General features: G+C 45.3%; 1 protein-coding gene across 2 annotated transcripts; it reads right to left on the bottom strand.

Annotated features, from left to right (window-relative positions):
• Window positions 1-248: 248 nt before the first annotated feature.
• LOC120824575 (complement C3) lies at window positions 249-27,925 on the bottom strand. 2 transcript variants are annotated; one of them, XM_078079807.1, is made up of 43 exons: window positions 27,740-27,925; window positions 27,488-27,523; window positions 27,213-27,251; window positions 25,571-25,760; window positions 25,213-25,378; window positions 24,900-24,970; window positions 24,680-24,771; window positions 24,347-24,429; window positions 24,161-24,248; window positions 23,928-24,030; window positions 23,676-23,790; window positions 23,195-23,310; window positions 22,916-23,059; window positions 21,812-22,027; window positions 21,533-21,733; window positions 21,038-21,193; window positions 20,717-20,846; window positions 20,298-20,366; window positions 19,876-20,169; window positions 19,527-19,767; window positions 18,328-18,413; window positions 17,749-17,888; window positions 16,890-17,099; window positions 16,717-16,777; window positions 16,516-16,599; window positions 16,242-16,445; window positions 7,378-7,453; window positions 7,026-7,188; window positions 6,680-6,787; window positions 6,414-6,570; window positions 5,992-6,155; window positions 5,091-5,246; window positions 4,631-4,690; window positions 4,362-4,452; window positions 3,752-3,803; window positions 3,578-3,665; window positions 3,081-3,170; window positions 2,832-2,937; window positions 2,659-2,748; window positions 2,476-2,559; window positions 1,399-1,479; window positions 1,017-1,164; window positions 249-584 (listed from the first exon to the last, which is right to left on the bottom strand). In XM_078079807.1, the coding sequence occupies exons 1-43, from the start codon at window positions 27,814-27,816 to the stop codon at window positions 440-442; spliced, it is 5,271 nt and encodes a 1,756-aa protein (XP_077935933.1). In that variant the 5' UTR covers window positions 27,817-27,925; the 3' UTR covers window positions 249-439. The 2 variants fall into 2 exon arrangements, with proteins under 2 accessions (XP_077935933.1, XP_077935932.1); XM_078079806.1 differs by having other exon boundaries at window positions 19,527-19,776.
• Window positions 27,926-27,976: the final 51 nt, after the last annotated feature.

Raw genomic sequence — 27,976 nt, forward strand, 5'->3', positions numbered from 1 at the left:
TAAATAAATAATATTATAAATATATCATCATCAGAATGTTTCACAGTTTGGGTTTTTTACACAATACGGGTTTGTTTGTTTGTTTGTTTTTTACTTTCTGCGCTTCAAACTGGTTTGAGTTTATTACTGGTTAATATTTATTAGTTATAATAACTTTAGCAGAGAGGCGTCAGGCAGATCGTTGTTTTCATGCACTGGTAAAGAGACCAAACCTTCAGAAGGTGGAAAGAAAACATCCAATAGACACATTGAGGTGTTTATTCATTTATTTTCTCTTTTAGCTGTTTCCTTGTCGTCTAAATGGATGAATGGTTGTTTCAGCAGCTGCTGGTTTGACCTTCACAGGTAACAAGGACGTAACGTGTCTCTGACAGGCTTTTGGACACTTTGACTGTATTTGCATTGAATCCTTCTGCAAAGAGAAAGAACTAAAGCGGCTCTACAGCCGGCAGCCGTTGACGGACAGCTCGGTCGCCGCATCCTTCAGGCTCCGGCATTTATCTGACAGGCCGTCAGTGCTGGAGCACTCTGTGGGCGACGGCCAGCGCTCCACCCAGGTGTCCTTCCCCAACACGTAGACGGACCTGGTGGACAGAGACAGGAGGTTAAACTCTGTAGGTCGGCTTTAACGCTTCTGTGAGAAAGACGTCCGTAACAAACAAACATGGCTGCCACTTCAGCTGCAAGTAAATCCACCTTCACATTCAGTCTGTGAGAGCAAATGGGCTTTTTTATTTAGCTTCTATCCGCCTGACAGAAGCTCCCTGTCTGAAGGTGGGATTCCACAATATGTCCCCACCAACATCTCAGACCCCCACAGGACCCGTTGACACTGATTCAACCACTCGGGTACAAACAAGTGTTCCAGGAACAGTTTTTTACTCTCATGAGTCCTAAATCGAGCCGCCATCATGACTTTTATGGCGAGGACGTCCTTTGGAGGGAGACGAGGCTCCTGAAATATGCACGTAGAGTAGAAATAAAGCCCTGGACGTCCACGTCATTCCTCGTCCTACCTGCCGGTGTCAGCGTCAGCGTTCCACTGGTCCTCTGTGGGCCCCATGATGAGGTACTGGGAGCCCTGGTTCAGGACCAGTCCGTCTCTGCAGCCTCCATGAGACATGAAAAGCCTCCTCTGGCCCACTTCAACTCCTGCCTCTATGCCTTCACATTCACAAGATACACACAGCTTCTTATATCCACCAAATAAAAGAGCTATAAATATAAGTGTGACTCTGGTGTTTTAAAAACATCCTAAAAAGTTCTTTGTTCATCATTACGAGGTCTTTTACTTAAAAGTCTCCTGGTAATAAACAATTCATTAAATAACAATGAGCGATGCTTTATGTAACAGAAGAAGAGCTGATGCTCCTCAAAGACACACAGACATTGACTCACCCAGTTTGATAACTTGTGTGATCTCCATCTCGTATTTGTCGTAGTAACTCTGGCTGACGTTCAGCACCTTAACCTTGAAAACTGAAGCACAAATAAACCGCTGGAGGTCAAATGAATCACGTGATGAGAGGAGGAGTCTTAATTCGTTCAGCTAATGACCTACAAAATGTAATTAAAAGGTCTGTCAATAGATTAAAAATAGACTAATTAATCGCAGTTTAAGTTTTTTGTTCTTTTAGACACAGTGGTGGTCGTCTGCAGGGTCGATGTTGAGATGGAAGTAGCTTAGCAGCTAGTTTAGCTTAGCATCTAGCTTAGCCTAGCGATGCATAAAGTGGTCTGTTTGACCCCCTGCGGGAGGTTGTTTAGTAGCTTATTTTTTACTGGAAGACCAGAAGTAAAGAAAGATGCATTAACTGCATTAAGGTATTTATCGCATTAATCTCAGTCACATTAATCGCATTGATTAACGCGTTAATGGCCCTAATAATTAACAAATACATCCGTTGATTATATTGTTATGGTAAATATCAACCTTTACTGGTCCCGTTGTGAAATTCACAAATTGTTTTCACTTCCAGTTCAAATGCAGAATTTCCTCTTTTGAGTATTTCTACAGTCTAACTTTCCTCCTTTAACTCAAATAGATCCATTTTAAAATGTTATAATGCCTGTTGAGATTCCTTAGACATGAGCTAGATTCATCCTCATTACTCAAACTCAGATATTAGTATTTTAATTAATAAGTATCTTAATTTATACCAAAGGTGAGAATCCGTTGTCATGTTTAATCATATATGAATGTTTGATGCAAAAACATACACATGCATATTCTATTGAATGAAGGGATTGTGATATTAGTTTAAAGACACAGTTCTGAGGAAACTTCAGAATTATTAACTAAGTCTAATGGAACGTTTCTTTATCCTCATGTTAAGAAAAAACCTAAAACAGATACACAGCCGTACAGATGCATTCCAGAAAGTGACACTATCGACTCATATTGAACATTTACACTCAAACCTCAGCTGTGTGTGTGTGCTTGTGTGCGTGTGTGTGTGTGCTTGTGTTTGGTACCGTGGTGCAAAGTCTTGCAGGCAAACGTCTCTCTTTCTTGGTGGGGCACGTTCTCACTGTCGCTCCTGGAGACGCAGCAGTCGCCTGCAGATGGCGAGCAGAGGGAAGAATCAGCAGCCATTGAGAAGAACTACGAGTGGAGACACGTCCACTGACGCAGCGCCGCAGACTGTGAGCTTCTACCCTGCGCGCAGCGGCAGGCGTCGTTCCTGCAGATCTGAGAGAGCTCCTCTCGGTCCTCCCTGGGGGTGTAGGTGTGACTGCAGCGGTGATCTGAGAGGAGGAGGAGCACACCTGTCACCACCTTTCACCTGGCCTCAGGTGGGTTCCCCCCGATGGGAGGGGGTCGGTCCTACCTGGGTTGTAATACTCGTACACGGTGACCGAGGACGGCTGCAGGAGGCCCACTCTGAAGCGCTGCTGCAGCCTGAAGATCAGGACCTCTGGCTCTTTGTGAGACACCTGGGGGACAACGGGGAGGACAATTTAGCACAGCGACACAGGAAGTAGAAAGGGGCGGGTCCTATCGAGGTACCTGCTGGTTGGGAATAGATAGTAGATGCTTTGTTCTCATTGGGGGAAAACGTCAGCACGTGATGTTTTACCTTGAACAGGTGGATGATCAGAGAGCCTCGGTCACTCAGGTTATCGACAACCTGGAAGTGGTTGATGTAACGGTCCACTGAGTTTGAAAGCTGGACGAAGACAAACAAACGAATCAGTTACGACTTAACCTGAAAGGATCGGACGGGAAGTCGGCTTCTTTTCTGTCGGGGAGACGAACAAACGGGTCATTTTGTGAATAACTTGTGTGTTTTGTGTCCATTGAACCTGCAGGGCTGTAATGGTCTGATCTTATCTCCTCACAGACACTAGAAGTCTCCTCAGAAGCACGTTTGGATTGAAGCGAAACCAAAAAACAGTGTTGTTCTTCTGACGATGTCGACACTGACAAATAGTTTATAGTATTGTACATGAATACGTAATTACTTCATCATTCATCATCATGTAACCTCTTTCTGCGATAGACAATAACTTCAGACACGTTTAAGGAAATGAAAATCCCTTTTCTACTGTTGATCCGTCAGTCGAGGCTGGTCACCTTCTCCAGGTCGGAGGTCTCTGGGCTGAAGCCGGTCGGCAGGCTGATGTCCAGGACCACCATCCGCACATCTGTGGGTCCCAAAGCCCTGTGGGGAGGAGAGGGAGCAGCACTGAGCAAACACGGCGCAGCAGCTTTCCACCCAAAGACACAAAGGACGAGGACGTGTCTCACCTCACTCTGATGCTCATCTGGTAGGATTTCTCCACATCAGCTGGAGGCGTTTCTGTAGCGAGACAGAAAATAAGCGCTTCTCACTGTGCTGACGTTTGGTTGCTGATTAAATGTGGCCGATTCTGTACGACGTTCAGTTGTGCCACAGTGTGTTATTCTTATAAAAAATGATTTAATACAACAAATCATTTCAAATGTCCAGTTTGTGTTGAATTGTGTTTTTCTTTTCTTTTATTATTTTGTACATCGACTCATATTTTTTTGTTATTTTGCCTCTTTAAATATTTACATTATTATAAAAAGTACCATAAATAAAATGTACTAAAATCTGTTTGTCAATAATACTATCTTACATGTTGTGTGTTTGTAAAGCACATTATGGATGCTGATAAAATGTCCACTTTTGACATAATTTTTTGCTTAGTTTTCTATAAATTATGATTTTAACCATGTTTGTGTTATTATGTCATGAATAATGCTGCAAGTTTCCAGTATATCAAGGAAATGTAACAATCTGGACTGTTTTCCACTTTGTAAAATGTTATAATGCCTTTGTGGTACTAAAAGAGAAAATGATAAATTATGAATTGTAAAATTATCAGCCTTTTACCGCTGGATTCTTCAATAGTGACGAGGAGCTCAAAGTCCTTGCAGGACGTCTTATCGTCCACCTCGTGCAGCTGGTTGTAAAAGGTCACAACCTGAGGTCAAAGTGACAGGAAGTGACAACACATGCAAAATTAACCACTGAGGAGAAAAGTTCTATATTTCTGTGCGATGTTTTAAATGTTGGTCATCATTGACTCAACTTTTGAATCATGTTTGGGTAAAAGATCAAAGCGAAATGTTGCTGAATTGAAGGTGGTTGCGTCATCGTACCTCCAGAATCCCCTCTCCGTTCCCCCGAGCCTCGACTTCCAAATCAAGATTAGCCGGCAACTGCGGAGCAGAAGCACCGGAGAAGAAGACGTTTTGAACAGAATGACTTCAGATCACAGTTGGCTTGGTGACCTTTGCTGTACACATTACGCACATTACGTGTTGTCACTGTTACAGCTGACTAAAATCCCTGATTAGTATTTAAGGGCGGGGCTTACTGTGACTAACAGGTCGCTACCGTTCGTTTGTTTTTGTCTTTTGTCTCACGACTTTAAACCTTTCAGTGTTTCTTCGCTTCATGAAAGTTAACCGGAACGTTGCATTGACAGATGAGACGTCACTCAGTTGTACTCTGCTCTCCCTTTGGGCTGCACAAACAAAGACGCCGCCCTTCAAAATGGCGGTGGAAAAACGAGTGGGTGAGTCCACTTTTCCCTTTGTCACGTTGAGGCTCTCTCACCCTGGAGGAGCGAGCCGCGTAGGCCGTCCGGGGGTTGAAATGGTAACGGATTTCCTTGCGTCCCGTCAACCGGACGTCCACATCCAGACTGAGGTCACCAGGAGGAGGCTTGTTTATCAGATACTCTGAGAGCGCCTGGAGCACCACCATGGTGGACTGAGGAGGAGACAGAGCGCCCAGAAGGGGGTTTGAAGGACATTTAACTCAGATCATTACTTTCACTTTGAGATACAATCTTGGTGTGGAGAGAGAAGCTCGGGACGCATTCTGAGCCCTAAAGAAGCCGTTCACCACACGTTACTAGACAGCTGGGACTTTCTGTACATTGTGGCCACTTCTTTATTTCAACGGTCGATATATTCAGATTCTGATTCGTCAGCTGTGTAATTTACTTGATTACCAAATTTATGACTTTGATACGATACACGACATAAATATCACGATACACGATACTTACGATACGATAACGGAATTTGATACAATACCACAAATACGATATGATACTGGTATATTTATCCATAAAAGTAATAAATAAAACATCTGTATAGTTTTTTGAACACTTAAACAAATATAAAGTATACAAGTATAAATATTAGTATCAGCCTACAGCAAGACACCGTTGAAAACTATGTGGCTTCAACTGTAAAATATTTCACTGTGTTAAAAAAGGCAGAAAAATCCCAGATTCTGGTTGACTGCATGAAAACATTGAAGTTGCAGTTCAAAGGTCAGAACCGTTCTAGTTTTGTTGTCTCCTCCTGTTTCAGGGTGTAGTTCAGCGCTCTCATGGTGGAGCTTCTGTTTGTAGCTCATCCTCATTGATAGAAACGGGGTAAAGGAAACGCCGTTCAGCGGGTGGACCAATCAGAGCCCGGACCACCGGTATCGCCCCGGCCCTCACCTGAGTGGAGCCGAAAGAGCCCCCCCTCCTCCGCTGGCTGTTCAGCCATTTGAAGGGCGCAGCGGCCTCGTCCAAGCGCCCCAGCTTGACCAGCGCCAGCAGAGCGTAGCCGGTCGCCTCCAAGGTGAACAAGGGGTTGTGTGTGTCGAGCCAGTGGCTGCCGCCTGGAGGAGAGAGGACACATTAGAGGGAGGAGGGAGAGCGGGAGCAACGACGCGGCGCTTTGAGGGGATCGATGGATTATTTGAGGAGGGGCAGTCTGAGCTTCTTCTCCATAGAAAGTGATGAACTGAGAGCTGATGGAGGTTGTAGAAACAGAAAGGAGGAGCAGCACTGAAGCAAAGCACTGCAGCAATTTGACAAGAGCAGTAATAGTATTTAGTGAATAACAGGATCAACATTTGGACGAGTGTCTGAGGAACCTGCAGCTGCAGCTCTGAGTAAAGATGGAGTCGGGTTGAAGGGCTGAGCTTCGCCCAGCAGAGCCAGCGCGTAGGAGGCGATGGCCACGGTGTACGGCCTCCTCCCCGCCGCGCCCAGCGCTCTCCTCAGGTACTCGGCCGTCTCACCGATAACCGCCTGCAGCAGGCACATGTGGAGGACACTATTTTAAAAGGTACAGCTACTGATTAATGGACAACAATCCGGTCGGTAGGAGCAGCGAGCTATTAGCTCATATGAAATGTACCTCTACGTTCGGACCGGTGCAAGTGATCCCGGCCTGCTTGGCCTCAGAGAGCGCGATGAGGACGAAGGCTGTCAGGGTCACCTCTGGGTCGTCACCACGGAGACCGCCCTGCAGACACAAGCAAGAGGCTCCTATGAAAGGCCTGAATAGCTCAGTAGTGAAGGACATCTTTGGGTACACAAAGTAAAATACTTGATGCAACGTGGCAGCTCTTGAAGAGTTACTTGCTCTGTTTGGTGTCAAATGGAAACTGGACTAAAGATGCACGTGATAATTATTTATAAAAAGGATTTAAAAGGAGAAAAACAAACCGAGGGCCGTGTGAAAGGAAAGAAGAAAGGCTCACCGTCATGGTAGTATCGTAAACAGGGTTGTCCTCCACAAAGTTCCCTCCGGGCAGCCGGTGTTTGTTGTTCACCAGGTAGAGGAGCGGGTCGCACACCTGCTGTTCGTCGATGCCGGTGGTGGAGTGAGCCATGGAGAAAACCTTCACCACGTAAGCCGTGATCCTGACAATCAGACGGGCCGTGATTAGAACTTCATCAGGTCACATGTCAAACAGGTCAAGTGACGAGGAACTGAACGATGGTGACGCGTACTGACTTTTGAAATGCTCTTTAGAGTATTCTATTTCAGAACTGGGCACAGCAAAAATCAGCACATTTTAATTAAAGGAAAACGTCAATATAAAAAGGTACCATGTGCTTGCACCTTCCCTCCTGTAGGGGGGGTAGGAGCCATCACTCCTCCTGTATGCCAGCTGTTTCTGGTATCCTGAGAAGAAAGAGGAAGAATTCAAAGATGTGAAGCAGAGAGATACATCTTAAATCCTCTGCTGTATTCATTCAGTCCACCAATTCAGTTATTGGTCCATCCAACCAACCAACCAGCCATTCATGCATTAATGTATCATTCATCCAACATCAAGGTGTCTGATCAGACATTTATCCATTTTTATATTCAACCAGCCATTCATGAATGTATTCATCCACCATCCATCCAACCATATAGCTCTTTGTGTGGATCCATCAACCCATCCAACCAACCTCTCACCTGTGTATTAAAGTATCCATCCATCCACTCATCTAAGTATGAGATTATCCATCTGTCCATCCATCCATCCAACCTCTCACCTGTGTATTAAAGTATCCATCCACTCATCTATGTATGAGATTATCCATCTGTCCATCCATCCATCCAACCTCTCACCTGTGTATTAAAGTATCCATCCACTCATCTATGTATGAGATTATCCATCTGTCCATCCATCCAACCTCTTACCTGTGTATTAAAGTATCCATCCACTCATCTAAGTATGAGATTATCCATCTGTCCATCCATCCATCCAACCTCTCACCTGTGTATTAAAGTATCCATCCATCCACTCATCTATGTATGAGATTATCCATCTGTCCATCCAACCTCTCACCTGTGTATTGAAGTATCCATCCATCCACTCATCTATGTATGAGATTATCCATCTGTCCATCCATCCATCCAACCTCTCACCTGTGTATTAAAGTATCCATCCATCCACTCATCTATGTATGAGATTATCCATCTGTCCATCCAACCTCTCACCTGTGTATTGAAGTATCCATCCATCCACTCATCTATGTATGAGATTATCCATCTGTCCATCCATCCATCCAACCTCTCACCTGTGTATTAAAGTATCCATCCATCCACTCATCTATGTATGAGATTATCCATCTGTCCATCCATCCAACCTCTTACCTGTGTATTAAAGTATCCATCCACTCATCTAAGTATGAGATTATCCATCTGTCCATCCATCCATCCAACCTCTCACCTGTGTATTAAAGTATCCATCCATCCACTCATCTATGTATGAGATTATCCATCTGTCCATCCATCCAACCTCTTACCTGTGTATTAAAGTATCCATCCACTCATCTAAGTATGAGATTACCCATCTGTCCATCCATCCAACCTCTCACCTGTGTATTAAAGTATCCATCCATCCACTCATCTATGTATGAGATTATCCATCTGTCCATCCAACCTCTCACCTGTGTATTGAAGTATCCATCCATCCACTCATCTATGTATGAGATTATCCATCTGTCCATCCATCCATCCAACCTCTCACCTGTGTATTAAAGTATCCATCCATCCACTCATCTATGTATGAGATTATCCATCTGTCCACCCATCCATCCAACCAACCTCTCACCTGTGTATTAAAGTATCCATCCATCCACTCATCTAAGTATGAGATTATCCATCTGTCCATCCATCCATCCAACCTCTCACCTGTGTATTAAAGTATCCATCCACTCATCTATGTATGAGATTATCCATCTGTCCATCCATCCATCCAACCTCTCACCTGTGTATTAAAGTATCCATCCACTCATCTAAGTATGAGATTATCCATCTGTCCATCCATCCATCCAACCTCTCACCTGTGTATTAAAGTATCCATCCATCCACTCATCTATGTATGAGATTATCCATCTGTCCATCCATCCAACCTCTTACCTGTGTATTAAAGTATCCATCCACTCATCTAAGTATGAGATTACCCATCTGTCCAGCCATCCAACCTCTCACCTGTGTATTAAAGTATCCATCCATCCACTCATCTATGTATGAGATTATCCATCTGTCCATCCAACCTCTCACCTGTGTATTGAAGTATCCATCCATCCACTCATCTATGTATGAGATTATCCATCTGTCCATCCATCCATCCAACCTCTCACCTGTGTATTAAAGTATCCATCCATCCACTCATCTATGTATGAGATTATCCATCTGTCCACCCATCCATCCAACCAACCTCTCACCTGTGTATTAAAGTATCCATCCATCCACTCATCTAAGTATGAGATTATCCATCTGTCCATCCATCCATCCAACCTCTCACCTGTGTATTAAAGTATCCATCCACTCATCTATGTATGAGATTATCCATCTGTCCATCCATCCATCCAACCTCTCACCTGTGTATTAAAGTATCCATCCACTCATCTAAGTATGAGATTATCCATCTGTCCATCCATCCATCCAGCCTCTCACCTGTGTATTAAAGTATCCATCCATCCACTCATCTATGTATGAGATTATCCATCTGTCCATACAACCTCTCACCTGTGTATTGAAGTATCCATCCATCCACTCATCTCTGTATGAGATTATCCATCTGTCCATCCATCCATCCAACCTCTCACCTGTGTATTAAAGTATCCATCCATCCACTCATCTATGTATGAGATTATCCATCTGTCCATCCAACCTCTCACCTGTGTATTGAAGTATCCATCCATCCACTCATCTATGTATGAGATTATCCATCTGTCCACCCATCCATCCAACCTCTCACCTGTGTATTAAAGTATCCATCCATCCACTCATCTATGTATGAGATTATCCATCTGTCCATCCAACCTCTCACCTGTGTATTGAAGTATCCATCCATCCACTCATCTATGTATGAGCTTATCCATCTGTCCATCCATCCAACCTCTCACCTGTGTATTAAAGTATCCATCCATCCACTCATCTATGTATGAGATTATCCATCTGTCCACCCATCCATCCAACCAACCTCTCACCTGTGTATTAAAGTATCCATCCATCCACTCATCTATGTATGAGATTATCCATCTGTCCACCCATCCATCCAACCAACCTCTCACCTGTGTATTAAAGTATCCATCCATCCACTCATCTAAGTATGAGATTATCCATCTGTCCATCCATCCATCCAACCTCTCACCTGTGTATTAAAGTATCCATCCACTCATCTATGTATGAGATTATCCATCTGTCCATCCATCCATCCAACCTCTCACCTGTGTTTTAAAGTATCCATCCACTCATCTATGTATGAGATTATCCATCTGTCCATCCATCCATCCAACCTCTCACCTGTGTATTAAAGTATCCATCCACTCATCTAAGTATGAGATTATCCATCTGTCCATCCATCCATCCAACCTCTCACCTGTGTATTAAAGTATCCATCCATCCACTCATCTATGTATGAGATTATCCATCTGTCCATCCATCCAACCTCTTACCTGTGTATTAAAGTATCCATCCACTCATCTAAGTATGAGATTATCCATCTGTCCATCCATCCATCCAACCTCTCACCTGTGTATTAAAGTATCCATCCATCCACTCATCTATGTATGAGATTATCCATCTGTCCATCCATCCAACCTCTTACCTGTGTATTAAAGTATCCATCCACTCATCTAAGTATGAGATTATCCATCTGTCCATCCATCCATCCAACCTCTCACCTGTGTATTAAAGTATCCATCCATCCACTCATCTATGTATGAGATTATCCATCTGTCCATCCAACCTCTCACCTGTGTATTGAAGTATCCATCCATCCACTCATCTATGTATGAGATTATCCATCTGTCCATCCATCCATCCAACCTCTCACCTGTGTATTAAAGTATCCATCCATCCACTCATCTATGTATGAGATTATCCATCTGTCCATCCAACCTCTCACCTGTGTATTGAAGTATCCATCCATCCACTCATCTATGTATGAGATTATCCATCTGTCCATCCATCCAACCTCTCACCTGTGTATTAAAGTATCCATCCATCCACTCATCTATGTATGAGATTATCCATCTGTCCATCCATCCAACCTCTTACCTGTGTATTAAAGTATCCATCCACTCATCTAAGTATGAGATTATCCATCTGTCCATCCATCCATCCAACCTCTCACCTGTGTATTAAATTATCCATCCATCCACTCATCTATGTATGAGATTATCCATCTGTCCATCCATCCAACCTCTTACCTGTGTATTAAAGTATCCATCCACTCATCTAAGTATGAGATTACCCATCTGTCCATCCATCCAACCTCTCACCTGTGTATTAAAGTATCCATCCATCCACTCATCTATGTATGAGATTATCCATCTGTCCATCCAACCTCTCACCTGTGTATTGAAGTATCCATCCATCCACTCATCTATGTATGAGATTATCCATCTGTCCACCCATCCATCCAACCTCTCACCTGTGTATTAAAGTATCCATCCATCCACTCATCTATGTATGAGATTATCCATCTGTCCATCCAACCTCTCACCTGTGTATTGAAGTATCCATCCATCCACTCATCTATGTATGAGCTTATCCATCTGTCCATCCATCCAACCTCTCAGCTGTGTATTAAAGTATCCATCCATCCACTCATCTATGTATGAGATTATCCATCTGTCCACCCATCCATCCAACCAACCTCTCACCTGTGTATTAAAGTATCCATCCATCCACTCATCTATGTATGAGATTATCCATCTGTCCACCCATCCATCCAACCAACCTCTCACCTGTGTATTAAAGTATCCATCCATCCACTCATCTAAGTATGAGATTATCCATCTGTCCATCCATCCATCCAACCTCTCACCTGTGTATTAAAGTATCCATCCACTCATCTATGTATGAGATTATCCATCTGTCCATCCATCCATCCAACCTCTCACCTGTGTATTAAAGTATCCATCCACTCATCTATGTATGAGATTATCCATCTGTCCATCCATCCATCCAACCTCTCACCTGTGTATTAAAGTATCCATCCACTCATCTAAGTATGAGATTATCCATCTGTCCATCCATCCATCCAACCTCTCACCTGTGTATTAAAGTATCCATCCATCCACTCATCTATGTATGAGATTATCCATCTGTCCATCCATCCATCCAACCTCTCACCTGTGTATTAAAGTATCCATCCATCCACTCATCTATGTATGAGATTATCCATCTGTCCATCCATCCAACCTCTTACCTGTGTATTAAAGTATCCATCCACTCATCTAAGTATGAGATTATCCATCTGTCCATCCATCCATCCAACCTCTCACCTGTGTATTAAAGTATCCATCCATCCACTCATCTATGTATGAGATTATCCATCTGTCCATCCAACCTCTCACCTGTGTATTGAAGTATCCATCCATCCACTCATCTATGTATGAGATTATCCATCTGTCCATCCATCCATCCAACCTCTCACCTGTGTATTAAAGTATCCATCCATCCACTCATCTATGTATGAGATTATCCATCTGTCCATCCATCCATCCAACCTCTCACCTGTGTATTAAAGTATCCATCCATCCACTCATCTATGTATGAGATTATCCATCTGTCCATCCATCCAACCTCTTACCTGTGTATTAAAGTATCCATCCACTCATCTAAGTATGAGATTATCCATCTGTCCATCCATCCAACCTCTCACCTGTGTATTAAAGTATCCATCCATCCACTCATCTATGTATGAGATTATCCATCTGTCCATCCATCCAACCTCTTACCTGTGTAATAAAGTATCCATCCACTCATCTAAGTATGAGATTACCCATCTGTCCAGCCATCCAACCTCTCACCTGTGTATTAAAGTATCCATCCATCCACTCATCTATGTATGAGATTATCCATCTGTCCATCCAACCTCTCACCTGTGTATTGAAGTATCCATCCATCCACTCATCTATGTATGAGATTATCCATCTGTCCATCCATCCATCCAACCTCTCACCTGTGTATTAAAGTATCCATCCATCCACTCATCTATGTATGAGATTATCCATCTGTCCACCCATCCATCCAACCAACCTCTCACCTGTGTATTAAAGTATCCATCCATCCACTCATCTAAGTATGAGATTATCCATCTGTCCATCCATCCATCCAACCTCTCACCTGTGTATTAAAGTATCCATCCACTCATCTATGTATGAGATTATCCATCTGTCCATCCATCCATCCAACCTCTCACCTGTGTATTAAAGTATCCATCCATCCACTCATCTATGTATGAGATTATCCATCTGTCCATACAACCTCTCACCTGTGTATTGAAGTATCCATCCATCCACTCATCTATGTATGAGATTATCCATCTGTCCATCCATCCATCCAACCTCTCACCTGTGTATTAAAGTATCCATCCATCCACTCATCTATGTATGAGATTATCCATCTGTCCATCCAACCTCTCACCTGTGTATTGAAGTATCCATCCATCCACTCATCTATGTATGAGATTATCCATCTGTCCACCCATCCATCCAACCTCTCACCTGTGTATTAAAGTATCCATCCATCCACTCATCTATGTATGAGATTATCCATCTGTCCATCCAACCTCTCACCTGTGTATTGAAGTATCCATCCATCCACTCATCTATGTATGAGCTTATCCATCTGTCCATCCATCCAACCTCTCACCTGTGTATTAAAGTATCCATCCATCCACTCATCTATGTATGAGATTATCCATCTGTCCACCCATCCATCCAACCAACCTCTCACCTGTGTATTAAAGTATCCATCCATCCACTCATCTATGTATGAGATTATCCATCTGTCCACCCATCCATCCAACCAACCTCTCACCTGTGTATTAAAGTATCCATCCATCCACTCATCTAAGTATGAGATTATCCATCTGTCCATCCATCCATCCAACCTCTCACCTGTGTATTAAAGTATCCATCCACTCATCTATGTATGAGCTTATCCATCTGTCCATCCATCCATCCAACCTCTCACCTGTGTATTAAAGTATCCATCCACTCATCTATGTATGAGATTATCCATCTGTCCATCCATCCATCCAACCTCTCACCTGTGTATTAAAGTATCCATCCACTCATCTAAGTATGAGATTATCCATCTGTCCATCCATCCATCCAACCTCTCACCTGTGTATTAAAGTATCCATCCATCCACTCATCTATGTATGAGATTATCCATCTGTCCATCCATCCATCCAACCTCTCACCTGTGTATTAAAGTATCCATCCATCCACTCATCTATGTATGAGATTATCCATCTGTCCATCCATCCAACCTCTTACCTGTGTATTAAAGTATCCATCCACTCATCTAAGTATGAGATTATCCATCTGTCCATCCATCCATCCAACCTCTCACCTGTGTATTAAAGTATCCATCCATCCACTCATCTATGTATGAGATTATCCATCTGTCCATCCAACCTCTCACCTGTGTATTGAAGTATCCATCCATCCACTCATCTATGTATGAGATTATCCATCTGTCCATCCATCCATCCAACCTCTCACCTGTGTATTAAAGTATCCATCCATCCACTCATCTATGTATGAGATTATCCATCTGTCCATCCAACCTCTCACCTGTGTATTGAAGTATCCATCCATCCACTCATCTATGTATGAGATTATCCATCTGTCCATCCATCCAACCTCTCACCTGTGTATTAAAGTATCCATCCATCCACTCATCTATGTATGAGATTATCCATCTGTCCATCCATCCAACCTCTTACCTGTGTATTAAAGTATCCATCCACTCATCTAAGTATGAGATTATCCATCTGTCCATCCATCCATCCAACCTCTCACCTGTGTATTAAAGTATCCATCCATCCACTCATCTATGTATGAGATTATCCATCTGTCCATCCATCCAACCTCTTACCTGTGTATTAAAGTATCCATCCACTCATCTAAGTATGAGATTACCCATCTGTCCATCCATCCAACCTCTCACCTGTGTATTAAAGTATCCATCCATCCACTCATCTATGTATGAGATTATCCATCTGTCCATCCAACCTCTCACCTGTGTATTGAAGTATCCATCCATCCACTCATCTATGTATGAGATTATCCATCTGTCCATCCATCCATCCAACCTCTCACCTGTGTATTAAAGTATCCATCCATCCACTCATCTATGTATGAGATTATCCATCTGTCCATCCAACCTCTCACCTGTGTATTGAAGTATCCATCCATCCACTCATCTATGTATGAGATTATCCATCTGTCCATCCATCCATCCAACCTCTCACCTGTGTATTAAAGTATCCATCCATCCACTCATCTATGTATGAGATTATCCATCTGTCCATCCATCCATCCAACCTCTCACCTGTGTATTAAAGTATCCATCCATCCACTCATCTAAGTATGAGATTATCCATCTGTCCATCCATCCAACCTCTCACCTGTGTATTAAAGTATCCATCCATCCACTCATCTATGTATGAGATTATCCATCTGTCCATCCATCCAACCTCTCACCTGTGTATTAAAGTATCCATCCACTCATCTAAGTATGAGATTACCCATCTGTCCATCCATCCAACCTCTCACCTGTGTATTAAAGTATCCATCCATCCACTCATCTATGTTTGAGATTATCCATCTGTCCATCCATCCAACCTCTCACCTGTGTATTAAAGTATCCATCCACTCATCTAAGTATGAGATTATCCATCTGTCCATCCATCCAACCTCTCACCTGTGTATTAAAGTATCCATCCACTCATCTAAGTATGGGATTATCCATCTGTCCATCCATCCATCCAACCTCTCACCTGTGTCAATCAATCTCTTTATTCATTTATCCATCAGTCCAGCGATTCATCCATCGCTGTATCCAGCAACCAATCCACCAATATATTTAGGCATCCATCCACTGTTCTACCGCCATCCTTCCGCCCATGTAGCCCTTCATGTTACTTTATTTCCCTCAGTTACACCTTTCCTGATGTAGCGGAGAGCCTCGGCCTTGCGATCCACCCCCACACTCTCCCAGTTGTTGGTCCGCTCCAGGTAGAGGGAGGCGATGAGCGGCAGCGTGATGCTCGCCAAGTTCTGCTCCACACAGCCGCCGGGCATCCGGATCAGAGAGGCCAGGGAGTCCTCGCTGATGGAGTTATCGATGCTGTCTGCCAACACGCTGCCTGACGGAGGAATCGGGGATCAGAGCGCTCTCCAGGGTTCATCCGTCAAGCCTCAGCACCAGCGACTGACCTCTGACACTGATTATTGTCTCCGGCACAGAGTTCGGCACAACGGACTCCAGGTCCATCTTCCCCACACGAACAGTTTGCGTCCCTGTAGAAGACGGAGGAGACACAAAGTCAAACATCAGGACTTTCCACCCTGAACTTGAAGACATGTGGTACACGTGGTGCGTGTACAGGAAGTGACGTATGGCTGCGATCTTCTTACCTCCCTCAGCAGACGGGTTCAACACGGTGGTCCAAACTTCAGTCTTCTGCACTCCATCCAGCTGTTCAGAGAAAGTTCCCTCCTTTACATCTGTACTCTGCTGTGTTCAAGGAAGGACACTCTTTCCTTTTGTTAGAAGGACAAAGACCCCTCCGTCACCAGGAGGGACTCACCACCACCCGGAGGAGCTTCCGCATCCGGTCCGACCCCCTCATGTCTCTGGCCACCACCGCCACCTCCAGAGGAAGCTTCCCCACCTCCAGCGGCACGATGGTGTACGGCACCGCGATGGAAGAGCCGGCCGGCAGCGTCACTTCCTGCGTGTGTTTGTCCTTGAAGGCGATGCTGCAAATACCTTCTGTCTTCATCAGCACCACCCGGACCTGGACGCAGATCCAGGCACGACGTTCTCTTATTCAAAACCTGTTTTATTAAATGACCTTTTGAGAGGAAACAGACTGAACCCGGATCCCCTGACTGGTTTTCATGTTTCTACCATAAGTGAAATGTCTGGACAGCTATTGGATGAATCACCACAAAATATTACAATTAATGTTAATACTGCAAAACTATCTGTTTTTTGTGTTTTAATGCCCATTCATAGTGAAATAAACCCAGGATGCTGCAGGCGGCTTCACTGTGATTGACAGATGCATCCGCCGTGTCTTTGTCAAACTTCTGCATTCCAACTATGGTGACCTTCGTTTATAGATGCAAATAATCAAACACCGTGTGATGGTCGAATTCCAAGATGACAACACTCGGCTTAAAGACGGCAGTCCACAAGCTAATGGGGACGTCACGACGATCACGTCCGCTTCTAATATTCCGTCTGTGCGGTAGACAAAATTCATATATATGTTTAATTAATTCAATGATTAAGAGACGTATTTTTAACGCTGCATTAAAAAGCATCCAAACAGAGTTTCAGCTTGTAGCAAATGAAATGAGGCTACGCATGTGGAATTAAATGTTCTCTACTGTCCGGATGAATAAGAAGGAGGTGACGGAGCTGTGAGGGGATTCTCTTACATGCACGTCGTCGTAGCCGTAGTTGTGCACCACCGCTTTAATCTCCACCTGTTCGTTCCTCGCCACTGAATGCGGCAGCTTCAGGTCCACGAAGAAACGCTTCCACGCTTTCACGTTGTACGGCTCCGCAACACAGAAGCCTGAGCGAGAGAGAGAGAGAGAGAGAGATGAGGCTTCTGCACGTATGTCAGTGCGTTTTAACTTCATTACTTCATCCATTGATTGATTGAACTTGTGGAATGTTTTTGCAAAGTCTGGTCACTTTGTTGAGCCTTGGATTAATGTTTCTTTTACAATATAAAGTTCAGCGACTTGGACACAAAAAGAACTGTTTTCAGACGTAAAGGTGGTGACGGTTGTTGACATCTCAAAGTGTTTGTAGTCCAGTTTTCATCGAGTTAGTTCCAGTGAACACGTGACACACATTTTGCAAACAACATCAAAAGTCGGTCGGTGGGTTCGCGAAAAACACTGAGCCCGTTCATCGGGGTCATGGAGGTCAGCTGACCCGTCCATGAGACCAATGAGAACAACAGTTTGCTACCTGACTCGTATTCCCACAGCAAGCGCCGTGTGTACCTGTGTGAGGTGATGCACTGACGGCCAGAAGCCCCCACTCGGTGATGCTGTCCGGTAAAGGGAGCTCCAGGTCCTTCCACGCCAACCTGTTGATGGGATTCACATGTGTGTCATCGCTTTTAGGAAGGTGTAACCAGAGAAGGTGGAGCACGGCTGTATGCATGGATGGGCGGTTGCTTTTTTGTGCTTTTCAGTGGTCGTCTTGAGTCTCTTTCTGCTCGTATGGATCAGCACCGTCGTGGCGGGAGATGTAACGATTGTCCTCGTGATGCAGGAGTCTGATGAAGATTCCTTCTTCTTCATGAGGCACTTTTTAAACACGACCCACCCATTGCTCTGCTGTTTGGCTTCTTCCTGTTTTATTTAGTGTTTCTCTGCCTCTTGTGTTGCTGGTTTAACTTCTGGGCAAAAACTAACCAAACAGAACATGATGCAATGCTGGAGTTCACCGTGCGATGTTTGGAAGCAGAGCCAGAAGCTTTTTATCAGACAGATAACGTTGCATCGCTATCGGGTTTGGACTCTCGGGGGGGGGGATGTTTAACCGTGAACTGTTACAACACGTTACAACACGTCGGTTAACCCGAGTGGAGCGATGACCTCGTTCAACCAGATACTGAAACCGAGTCGCACTCAGGTCCTCCACATGAACATGAACATAAAGATCTCCTCTTCTTATTGTAGGTTTACTGAATGAGGAGACAGGATGGATCCAAGGCCGAAAATTATTTTGAAAAAAAATATATCTTATTGAAAACATCATGGATTCTATTTTTTTTAAATATTCGGTCAATTTTGAAATAAAGTTCAAATATTTTAGGTTAAAAAAAATTGGAAAACAATTCCAGGATATAATATGTTACGTCGAGAAACGTTTTGAAAAACAAGTCTAAATATGTTTTGTCATTAATGTGAAAAATATTCAAGAAAACATGAAGCGATTCACAATTCCGGTAAAGATGCAAGTTTTAGTATTTGAATGAAATTAAAATACATTTTTCTTAGGACCTCATCTGGCCTCCAGGTCTGATGCTGGAGGTCCACGCGGGTCGGCGTGCACTTGTTGTCCTTTCTTTCGACTCTCAAATTCACTTTGAACGGCGCCACACTATCACGTCAGTTTGTTTTGCTCATGAATGTAATAAACAAAATAAACATATTTATCAAACGCTGTTTAAGTAACTTTAGTGTTTTCTCACCCGTCTGCCTCGGCTCGGTCGGGCAGGTGAACGTCCGTCCACAGCCAAGACTCGTAGAACTTGTATCGCAGATACACTTGAGTCTCGTCCAGATACTCTTCCTCCTCCTCCTCCTCCTCCTCCTCATCTTCCGCCTCCTTTTCTGCCATTTTGTTTGCGTTTGAATGGGTCAACTGCAGTTCAGCTTCAGGTCGTGCAGCCAGGACCGGGGAGTGAGCTCGCTCCATAACACGCTCTCGTTCTAGGTGGACTCAGTTTCACATACATGAGCTTTTAGTATGTCGGCACACACACAAACAACTCATTAAGTTGGCGTTATAATAATGCTAATAAGAAATAGAGTAATTACCAAAGCCTCTGTGCACAGACACATCCATTCTCCCAAAAGGACGGGCTACATAAGTGGGTCTGGGCCTGCTGGTGGTGGTGGTGGGGGGCGCTGTGGTCCAGGGGGGCACCGTGGTGGGAATCTCGGTGTTAAACTCCTGGTCCCTGAAGGTGGCGCAGCAGTAGCGGAAGGCCCTCATGCACTCCCAGCCCTCGGTGATGTAGAGGGAGCGCCTGGTGCAGGAGTAGCGCATGGGGATCTCCCTCAGGCCGTCCCGGCAGCAGCGCCGCTGCAGCTGCTCCCTGTAATGGTCCTCTGCAGGAGGAAGGAGGCGTCAGTCAGGCGTCGTGACGGCAAGTGGATACGGGGGACGGGGAAAGCTTAACAGAGCCAAAGCGTCACATTTACATTAACTGGACATTTCATTGGCTCTCTGAGCTCACCCAGCTGGGCTTTACGCCGCAACAGTTCGGCAGAGCGCCTCCTTCTGGCGCTGCGTGGACACTGCAGGACTGAGGAAGACAAGAACATGGGACCCTTTTTGTATATTTCATGTCTCTATCAAGGAAAAACCTTTTGAAATGTAAAGAAGTATCTAATTAACGACCGGCGACCAATCTGACAATGTAACAATTACTGATTATTAAAAGATTTATCTTCTACTTATGATTGTATTTATTTGCAATAGAAGACGTGTCGCTAGTAGTAGTTCAAATATCTCCAGGTTTCAGTGGGGACTTTTATTATTACGTCAGCCTTTGATACAACGGACAGAACGCTTCACTGAGCAAACACGAGTCCCTGTGAGCGACTGCTGAGTGAGCCCTGAACGTCCTGAGGGGTTTTGTTTTAACCGGGTTACCTTGTCTGGTTTGGGTTCTGACCCCGGCGCTGGAGGCGTAGAGCAGTCCGGCGTCCGAGAACACGGATGTGGCGTCTCTGCCGCCCCCTCGGGTGCAGCCCATGTCGCCGAGCTCCACCGTGCCCCAAATCTGAGGACGAGTAGACGAGAGGCTTCAGCTTGTGTACCTCATCAACACTGATTGACCAAAAAATGACCCATTGACTTTTAACACCATGTAATGTGAATATATATGAACTCTGTGAAACAAAACACTGTTTAATTGGTCAAATAAAAAGTGTTTAAATTAGTGCTTAAGGTCCCATCCTAAAACACACACACCTTCCTCTGTGTAAGTCGGTCCCGGTTGAGCAGATACACAGCGTTGTCCACAGCCACCAGGTTGACCTTTGACCCCGGATCGCCGCGGACCTGAAATTTAAAGTTCTTCCCGGGCGCGTAGTCTCGATGAACGCCGTCCGCCGGCCCGACTTTAAGCTGGAAGGCAGCGCAGGTCAAATGGACTAAAGACTGGAGAACTAATCCTGATCGACTGGGTGGTTTGTGGTTCGGAATCAGAGTTTTTTCGGACTATTTTCAGCGGCTTGTTAATCCACATTTGTTGCTCAAGTAGCTTTTTGGAAGATACAACAGTACACACACACACACACACACACACACATAATACTTCACAATCAGTTGATTTTCACACGCGTGTTAGAAGCACCGTGATGCAAACTCACTGTGTGAGTCTCTGCATCTGCAATTTGTGCAGCTGAGATGAAGAGACTGAGACGGTCAAACTACAAATGCACCACCCTGCTGCTGATCGCTCACCCCTCCAACGCAGGAATCGGCCACATCCACCCAGATGGAGTCCGACACCACCTCTTCCCGCCCCTCCCAGGGAATGACGTAGAACGCCACGAATCGGAACGACGGCATCATCTCCGGGGTGACCGTCAGCCCGACGCTGGTGACCTGCTGACCCGTCACATCCGCGCGCTCGCCGACGAGGATTTTGCCTTTACTCAGCACCTGGGGGAGTTCGGGGAACGACGGGTTGTTGTTGTTCGCGTTTCACTGCGGCGTTGTAGCGGCGGAGCGGCGTCTCACCAGGTAGGTGACCTGCGTGACGAGCGCTCGGTGCGTCGGGTTGGCCGGCGCGACGGTCAGCTTCAGCGGGAGTCGGTCTCCCAGAGACGCGGCGTTGGTCGGCGTGGAGATGTGCAGGTAGTTCTGTTGGCGCGGGTCGAAGGCGGCGTACGGCCGGACGGTGACCTGGTGCTTGGCCTGCTGCTCTGGTCTCAGGTCAGCCTGCACGGTCTCAGCCTGGGAGACACACAACAACGAAGCAGAGGTTTGGGACGGAAGAAAGAAGCGAGGATCCGAGATAATCGGCCTTTATTGTTCAGTAACTTGTTTATTTAGTTGTATTTTCCATCATCTGAATCTCTAAGTCAATGCACAGGACAGCTGGATTCCTCCGATTTGGTGTGATGGGTTTGGATGTTCAGCTCAATACGAACTTTATGTGAGCTGTGAAGAGGTTTTTCTAATTATAGAATCTGAGGAGAAAAACATAATCTGGACTTTGCAAAAATGATATTAAAGTGAAAGGATGTGAAGGTGTAAAGCGAGAGGAGGACCAGAGCAGATCCTGAGTGGAACTTGATGATTAATAGTCTAAAGCAGTGGTTCTCAACTGGTCTGGCTCCGGGACCCACCATCACCCCTTAATGACAAGCCGCGACCCAAATACTACCTGAGACAGAATACGTCTGCCAACAAAACACACAAAAGAGCCAGCTGGTAGCGATGCTGGAGAGGGAACTATTCCCTTTTACAGTCAATTAGATAAAAATCCCAAAGTGTATCTTAAGGACACTTTGTATTACAACATACAAAACAATTAAGACTCTTCAGCCATTTCAAACAAACTCAACAGCTTTCGTGCACAAACCGAAAAGTGGAAAAAAGACTCAAATGACTTTAACGGATCGATGAAAAACACTATGAGGAGCAGCTTTTGCACAAATTCAAAATAAATGAAGTAAACCTGGCACACGCTGCTGAAAACATGGACGGACGAGCCGGCAAACAAACCGACACTCCGCTGCATTAAAAAAGTCCCTTCAAAATAAAATCACAGGATGAGTTTATTTATTTATTTTTTCTTTTTGAGAATCACTGGTCTAAAGGTCCGGCGGTCACACTGACCGTGATGGTTTGAGGGCCTCCACCAGCGGGCATGTCCACGGCGACTCTGGTGCTGCCCGAGGAGACGAGTATGGGCTCCTTCAGCAGCCCAAAGTGGACCAGAACGTTCCGGGCCGCGGAGCCGTCATGGTGGTTCACCTCGATCTGACGCGACGGGATGAAATGATGTACTTTTTACACGCTTTTGATTTCAAATGAACCAAACAGGTTTCCTGGACAAAACATGACCACATATCTAGTTCTAGGAGATGGATTGCGGACACAGGAGCCGGTCCTTACTGTGAGGTCAAAGGGCAGGCCCGGCTTGAAGAACTTGGGTACGTCTTTGAAGGAAAGGACATACGGAGACTCCACGATCTTAATGCCCGTCTTCTGAGCTTCAACCAGGTCGCCGCCTGCAGAGGAGACCAGAGCTGAAGGGTTGAACATCTAGAAACATAAAACCTAAACAACTTCAGCAACGACGACTTGATGGTAAATAAACATATTCGGGGTAAAGGGCTGAAACTCAGAGAACAAACTCCAGTCACGATATTAACAGGTAGCTAAAGCGCCCCCTGATTTATGGTCTGTTTCCCTCTAAATGGACCATAATCCACTAAATAAACATCCTGCTGTGTTGAAGAAGACTTGAAACGAGAGACTGAGACCACAAACTCATGTTTACAACGTTCACTGAGGGAATAAATCCAGCGTTCGGTGTTTCAGTGGCTTCATTGATGTAAATGAGGACTTCCTGTCCCTCTCGTGAAGGACTAACCTGACTTGGTGAGCACGGAGGCCTTCACATACACAGAGTTGCCCACCAGGGACTTGACGTTGGGGTAAACTCTCTTGATCTCCTCCATGCTCAGACTGACGACTCCTCCGTCCAGCTGCAGGAGGAGAAGAACGCAGAAGACGTCTGACGTTATGGAGGCTGCAGGTTCGCTGGGGGAACCGATATAGATGAACATCATGCGTGAAGCTCGCATGATGTGGTGGCAACGTTTCACCGCAATGAGTGACTTACGTTTGAAACCTGCTTCACTGAAGGCAACCTTCTCATCTCCTGGTTGATCCTCACCCCAAACACCACGTAGGCCGTCCCCTGAACCGGCTCCCCGTACAGGTACCTGGGACGCCATGACAACAACGTGAGTCAGTGTGGGAGGAGGAACGCTAGATGTTACATGTGGACGGTGAACTACGACTATGAAGCAGCAGGACCAGCAGGTGTTTGGTCTGTGAGAGTATTTGACCGACCTGGCCGAGACCTCCACCTGCAGCTCGCTGTCCTCCAGGTTGAGGAAGGACTTCTTGGGCGTCAGGGTGACGTTGAAGGCCGGAAGGACTGAAGCACAACACGCCAGAAGCATGAAGCATTCCTTTCATTAGACATCACACTGGAGGTGAAACATCTCCTCGTGGTACCACGAGGACCCGACGTACCGTATTTCTTCACCTCGAACTCAGAGGTGAACGTGTTCTGCTGCCGGTGGTCAAACTTTGCTGTCAACGTCCATTTTCCTTCACTGGCACAGAGAAACATCACAGAACAAAGCATGCCGAGTTCATCCTCTGGGAACCAGGAACGTCTTTTCTAAAGGTTGTTCCTTGAGACACGTTATTGTGCAACAAGTCTTCTTGTTAATTCCTGACGGACGTATTGTCTTAATTAGACTCGTACGTATTGTGCATTCAGTTCATTCTTGGTCTAAATAGACGCATTTTAATCTCTGAGCAGTTTGCAGTTCGTGGATGAGGCAAAGAAGTTGATCTTACTTGACAATTTCAGAGAGAGGAAGAGTGTCGTCCAAGACGCCGTCTGCAGGCCGGACCCTGGAGACCTGTTTGACCACCACTCCGTCCGGGTTCTGAGACATAGAACTGGTTCATTAAGTAACCTCTAAATATGATGGAAACCCAACAGGTCTAGGCTGTCCCGATCAATCACCACTCTTGAAATGGCTCATCGATTAATCTACTAATCGTATTTGTTTACCGTAACATCTATGGTGACGGAGCTGTCGAAGGCCTTAAAGGACAAAGAGGACGCAAAGGCTCTGAATCGAACTGGAGAGAAAAAAAATGGACAAAACTAAATAATAGTTTATTATCAAAATATTATCAATATTTGTTCATGATGATGTAGGTGTGAATCATCACTGCCACTTTGACCAGAACATCTACAGTATCTGGTATCACAGCTTAGACCTTCCTGACATCTTGCATTGAAATGTGTTTGTTCTAAAGTCTTTCTCGTAGTTTGTGTTTTGCTGTTTGTTTGTTTCTTCGTCGGCGTCTCGCGTCCTCACCCGTGTCTCCGGGGTTGTAGATGGGTTTGTCCGTCTGGATGAAGATGTACCCGGAGTGAAAGGACACCATCAGCACCCTCTCCTCGGAGTGGAAGCCGCCGAAGTCCACCTTCAGATACACAAACTTGTTCTCTTTCTCTTCGGGATTCAAACCATCGGAGGGAAGCTGTTGGATGAGATCGGGGAAGATGAAGAGGACGTTTACAGATTAAGGAAAGCACCGTGATGTAGAGCAGAAGTAACCTCGTCACTGATCGTCTGATTCCCGACATCACAATTCGTTCATGCTTTACGCTGGCAGATCCATATCGTGTTTTAAATACTTCACACACAAAGATTGTTGCCCCTGATGAGTCACCTGGATCGCCTTGAGAGCATGGAACCCGTTGTCCACATTGAGCGTGATGGAGTCCAGCAGGAGCATCGCTCTACTTCTGAAGTCCATGACGGTGATGGTGACGGAGACGGGGGTGGACACGCCGTTTGCCTGGAGGTAGATGTTCTCCTGGCTGTCCGTCCTCAGCAGGTCTGGAGCCAGCAGAGTGAACCTGCGGGGAGTAACCGGGGAGGTGGAGCCACAACTTCAGGTACTACTGACACACGACTAGTTGTACTACTACTTCTAGTCAGAGTCAAGCAGGTTAGCTGCACATGCAAAACACACTTCACGACAATTGATTCATGTTTTAATTTGCTTTAACCAGGCAGCAAACTGTGCAGAGTGAAACCGATGTAAGTGCCTGAACACCTGCATTCTGTGTAGCGACCAGCTGGGGGCGACTCCTCTGCTCCCATAGACGTCTATGAGGAAATGACTACTTCTCTGTAGTGACCAGCAGGGGGCGACTTCTCTGCTCCCATAGACGTCTATGAGGAAATGACTCTACTTCTCTGTAGTGACCAGCAGGGGGCGACTCCTCTGCTCCCATAGACGTCCATGAGGAAATGACTCTACTTCTCTGTAGTGACCAGCAGGGGGCGACTCCTCTGCTCCCATAGACGTCTATGAGGAAATGACTCTACTTCTCTGTAGTGACCAGCAGGGGGCGACTCCTCTGCTCCCATAGACGTCTTTGAGGAAATGACTCTACTTCTCTGTAGCGACCAGCAGGGGGCGACTCCTCTGCTCCCATAGACGTCTATGAGGAAATGACTACTTCTCTGTAGTGACCAGCAGGGGGCGACTCCTCTGCTCCCATAGACGTCTATGAGGAAATGACTACTTCTCTGTAGTGACCAGCAGGGGGCGACTCCTCTGCTCCCATAGACGTCTATGAGGAAATGACTCTACTTCTCTGTAGTGACCAGCAGGGGGCGACTCCTCTGCTCCCATAGACGTCTATGAGGAAATGACTACTTCTCTGCAGTGACCAGCAGGGGGCGACTCCTCTGCTCCCATAGACGTCTATGAGGAAATGACTACTTCTCTGTAGTGACCAGCAGGGGGCGACTCCTCTGCTCCCATAGACGTCTATGAGGAAATGACTCTACTTCTCTGTAGTGACCAGCAGGGGGCGACTCCTCTGCTCCCATAGACGTCTATGAGGAAATGACTACTTCTCTGCAGTGACCAGCAGGGGGCGACTCCTCTGCTCCCATAGACGTCTATGAGGAAATGACTCTACTTCTCTCTTGATTTATTCCCTCAGTAAACGTTGTAAACATGAGTTTATGGTCTCAGTCTCTCGTTTCAAGTCTTCTTCAGTACAGCATGATGTTCATTTAGTGAATTATGGTCCATTTGGAGTCAAACGGAAAAAGCCATAATCCAAGATGACAAAACACCGGCCAAGTTGAGGCTTTAGGACTTTTGAAAAGAAAAGGTATAAAGTTGTTTTTCTTCGCAACATAAATATATTCCGGGCAGTGTGAGAAAAGTATTGCGATCCTTATGTTGAGATGTGAGAAGAGGACACAAATACAACTGGTAGTCTTAAAAAGAGCGAGAACAATATACAGTAAAACGTGTATAAAAAGGGTGGTATTAATATCCACTGTACCTCGGTGAAGAACTAACCGTGGACCTTGGTTTTTGTCGGCTGTGGACAGAACGAGCATTAATTTAGGAAATGAAAACTTCAAACACAAAAAAATCGAAGAAATCATAAAAGCAGTGCAGGAAATATCCAATACAATAAAGAGAGTGGATCTATTCAGTGTCTCCTGTCACATAACCTCCGACTGACCAGGAGCAACCTGAACAATGCTCACGTTTACACGTTAATGTTTTAATTCAACGTGTCATTTCTATACTGTATTCAGCTCGGTTACTTACTCGTGCATCTCCCAGTATTTGCCTATTGGTGAAAATCTGTGGGTCAAATTCAGATTCATTATGATGAAAGGTTTTCAACAGCAAAAGAGATCGATGCACGTGCACACACACACACACACACACACACACACGCACACACGCACACACACACACACACACACACACACGTGTCTTCGCGGGTGTTTGCGAGTAGGACAGTTATTTAACAAACCACATTCTAAAGACAAGCGAGTGCAGAAAACTAAGCGGTACCTTCGTTGGTTTTGCATTTGACCATCGGAGCCAAAGAGGAAGACGAGGAACAAAACGTGCAGCGTCCACCGGCCCATGTTGACCGTGTGTGGCCCTCAGCGAACTGTGAACACGGGAGAGACGGCCCCCTGCTATAAACGCCCCCCCGAACCGGACAGGCAGCAGGAAGAGGAGGGTCATTGACCTGTGATCAATACGAGTGACACAAGAGCAAACGGTGAGGGGCCCACGATGGGG

Source organism: Gasterosteus aculeatus, chromosome 9 (assembly GCF_964276395.1).
Source record: "Gasterosteus aculeatus chromosome 9, fGasAcu3.hap1.1, whole genome shotgun sequence".
Lineage (NCBI taxonomy): Eukaryota > Metazoa > Chordata > Actinopteri > Perciformes > Gasterosteidae > Gasterosteus > Gasterosteus aculeatus.

What these genes read in the sequence shown, in the direction of transcription:
- LOC120824575 (XM_078079806.1), bottom strand. Translation starts at nt 27,816, where the DNA reads ATGGGCCGGTGGACGCTGCACGTTTTGTTCCTCGTCTTCCTCTTTGGC. An exon ending in TCTCCGCTACATCAGGAAAG is followed by an intron (nt 7,454 to 16,241) that starts GTGTAACTGAGG and finishes CTTTCTTCTCAG; the next exon opens with GATACCAGAAACAGCTGGCA. An exon ending in GCTGACGCTGACACCGGCAG is followed by an intron (nt 585 to 1,016) that starts GTAGGACGAGGA and finishes TCTGTCCACCAG; the next exon opens with GTCCGTCTACGTGTTGGGGA.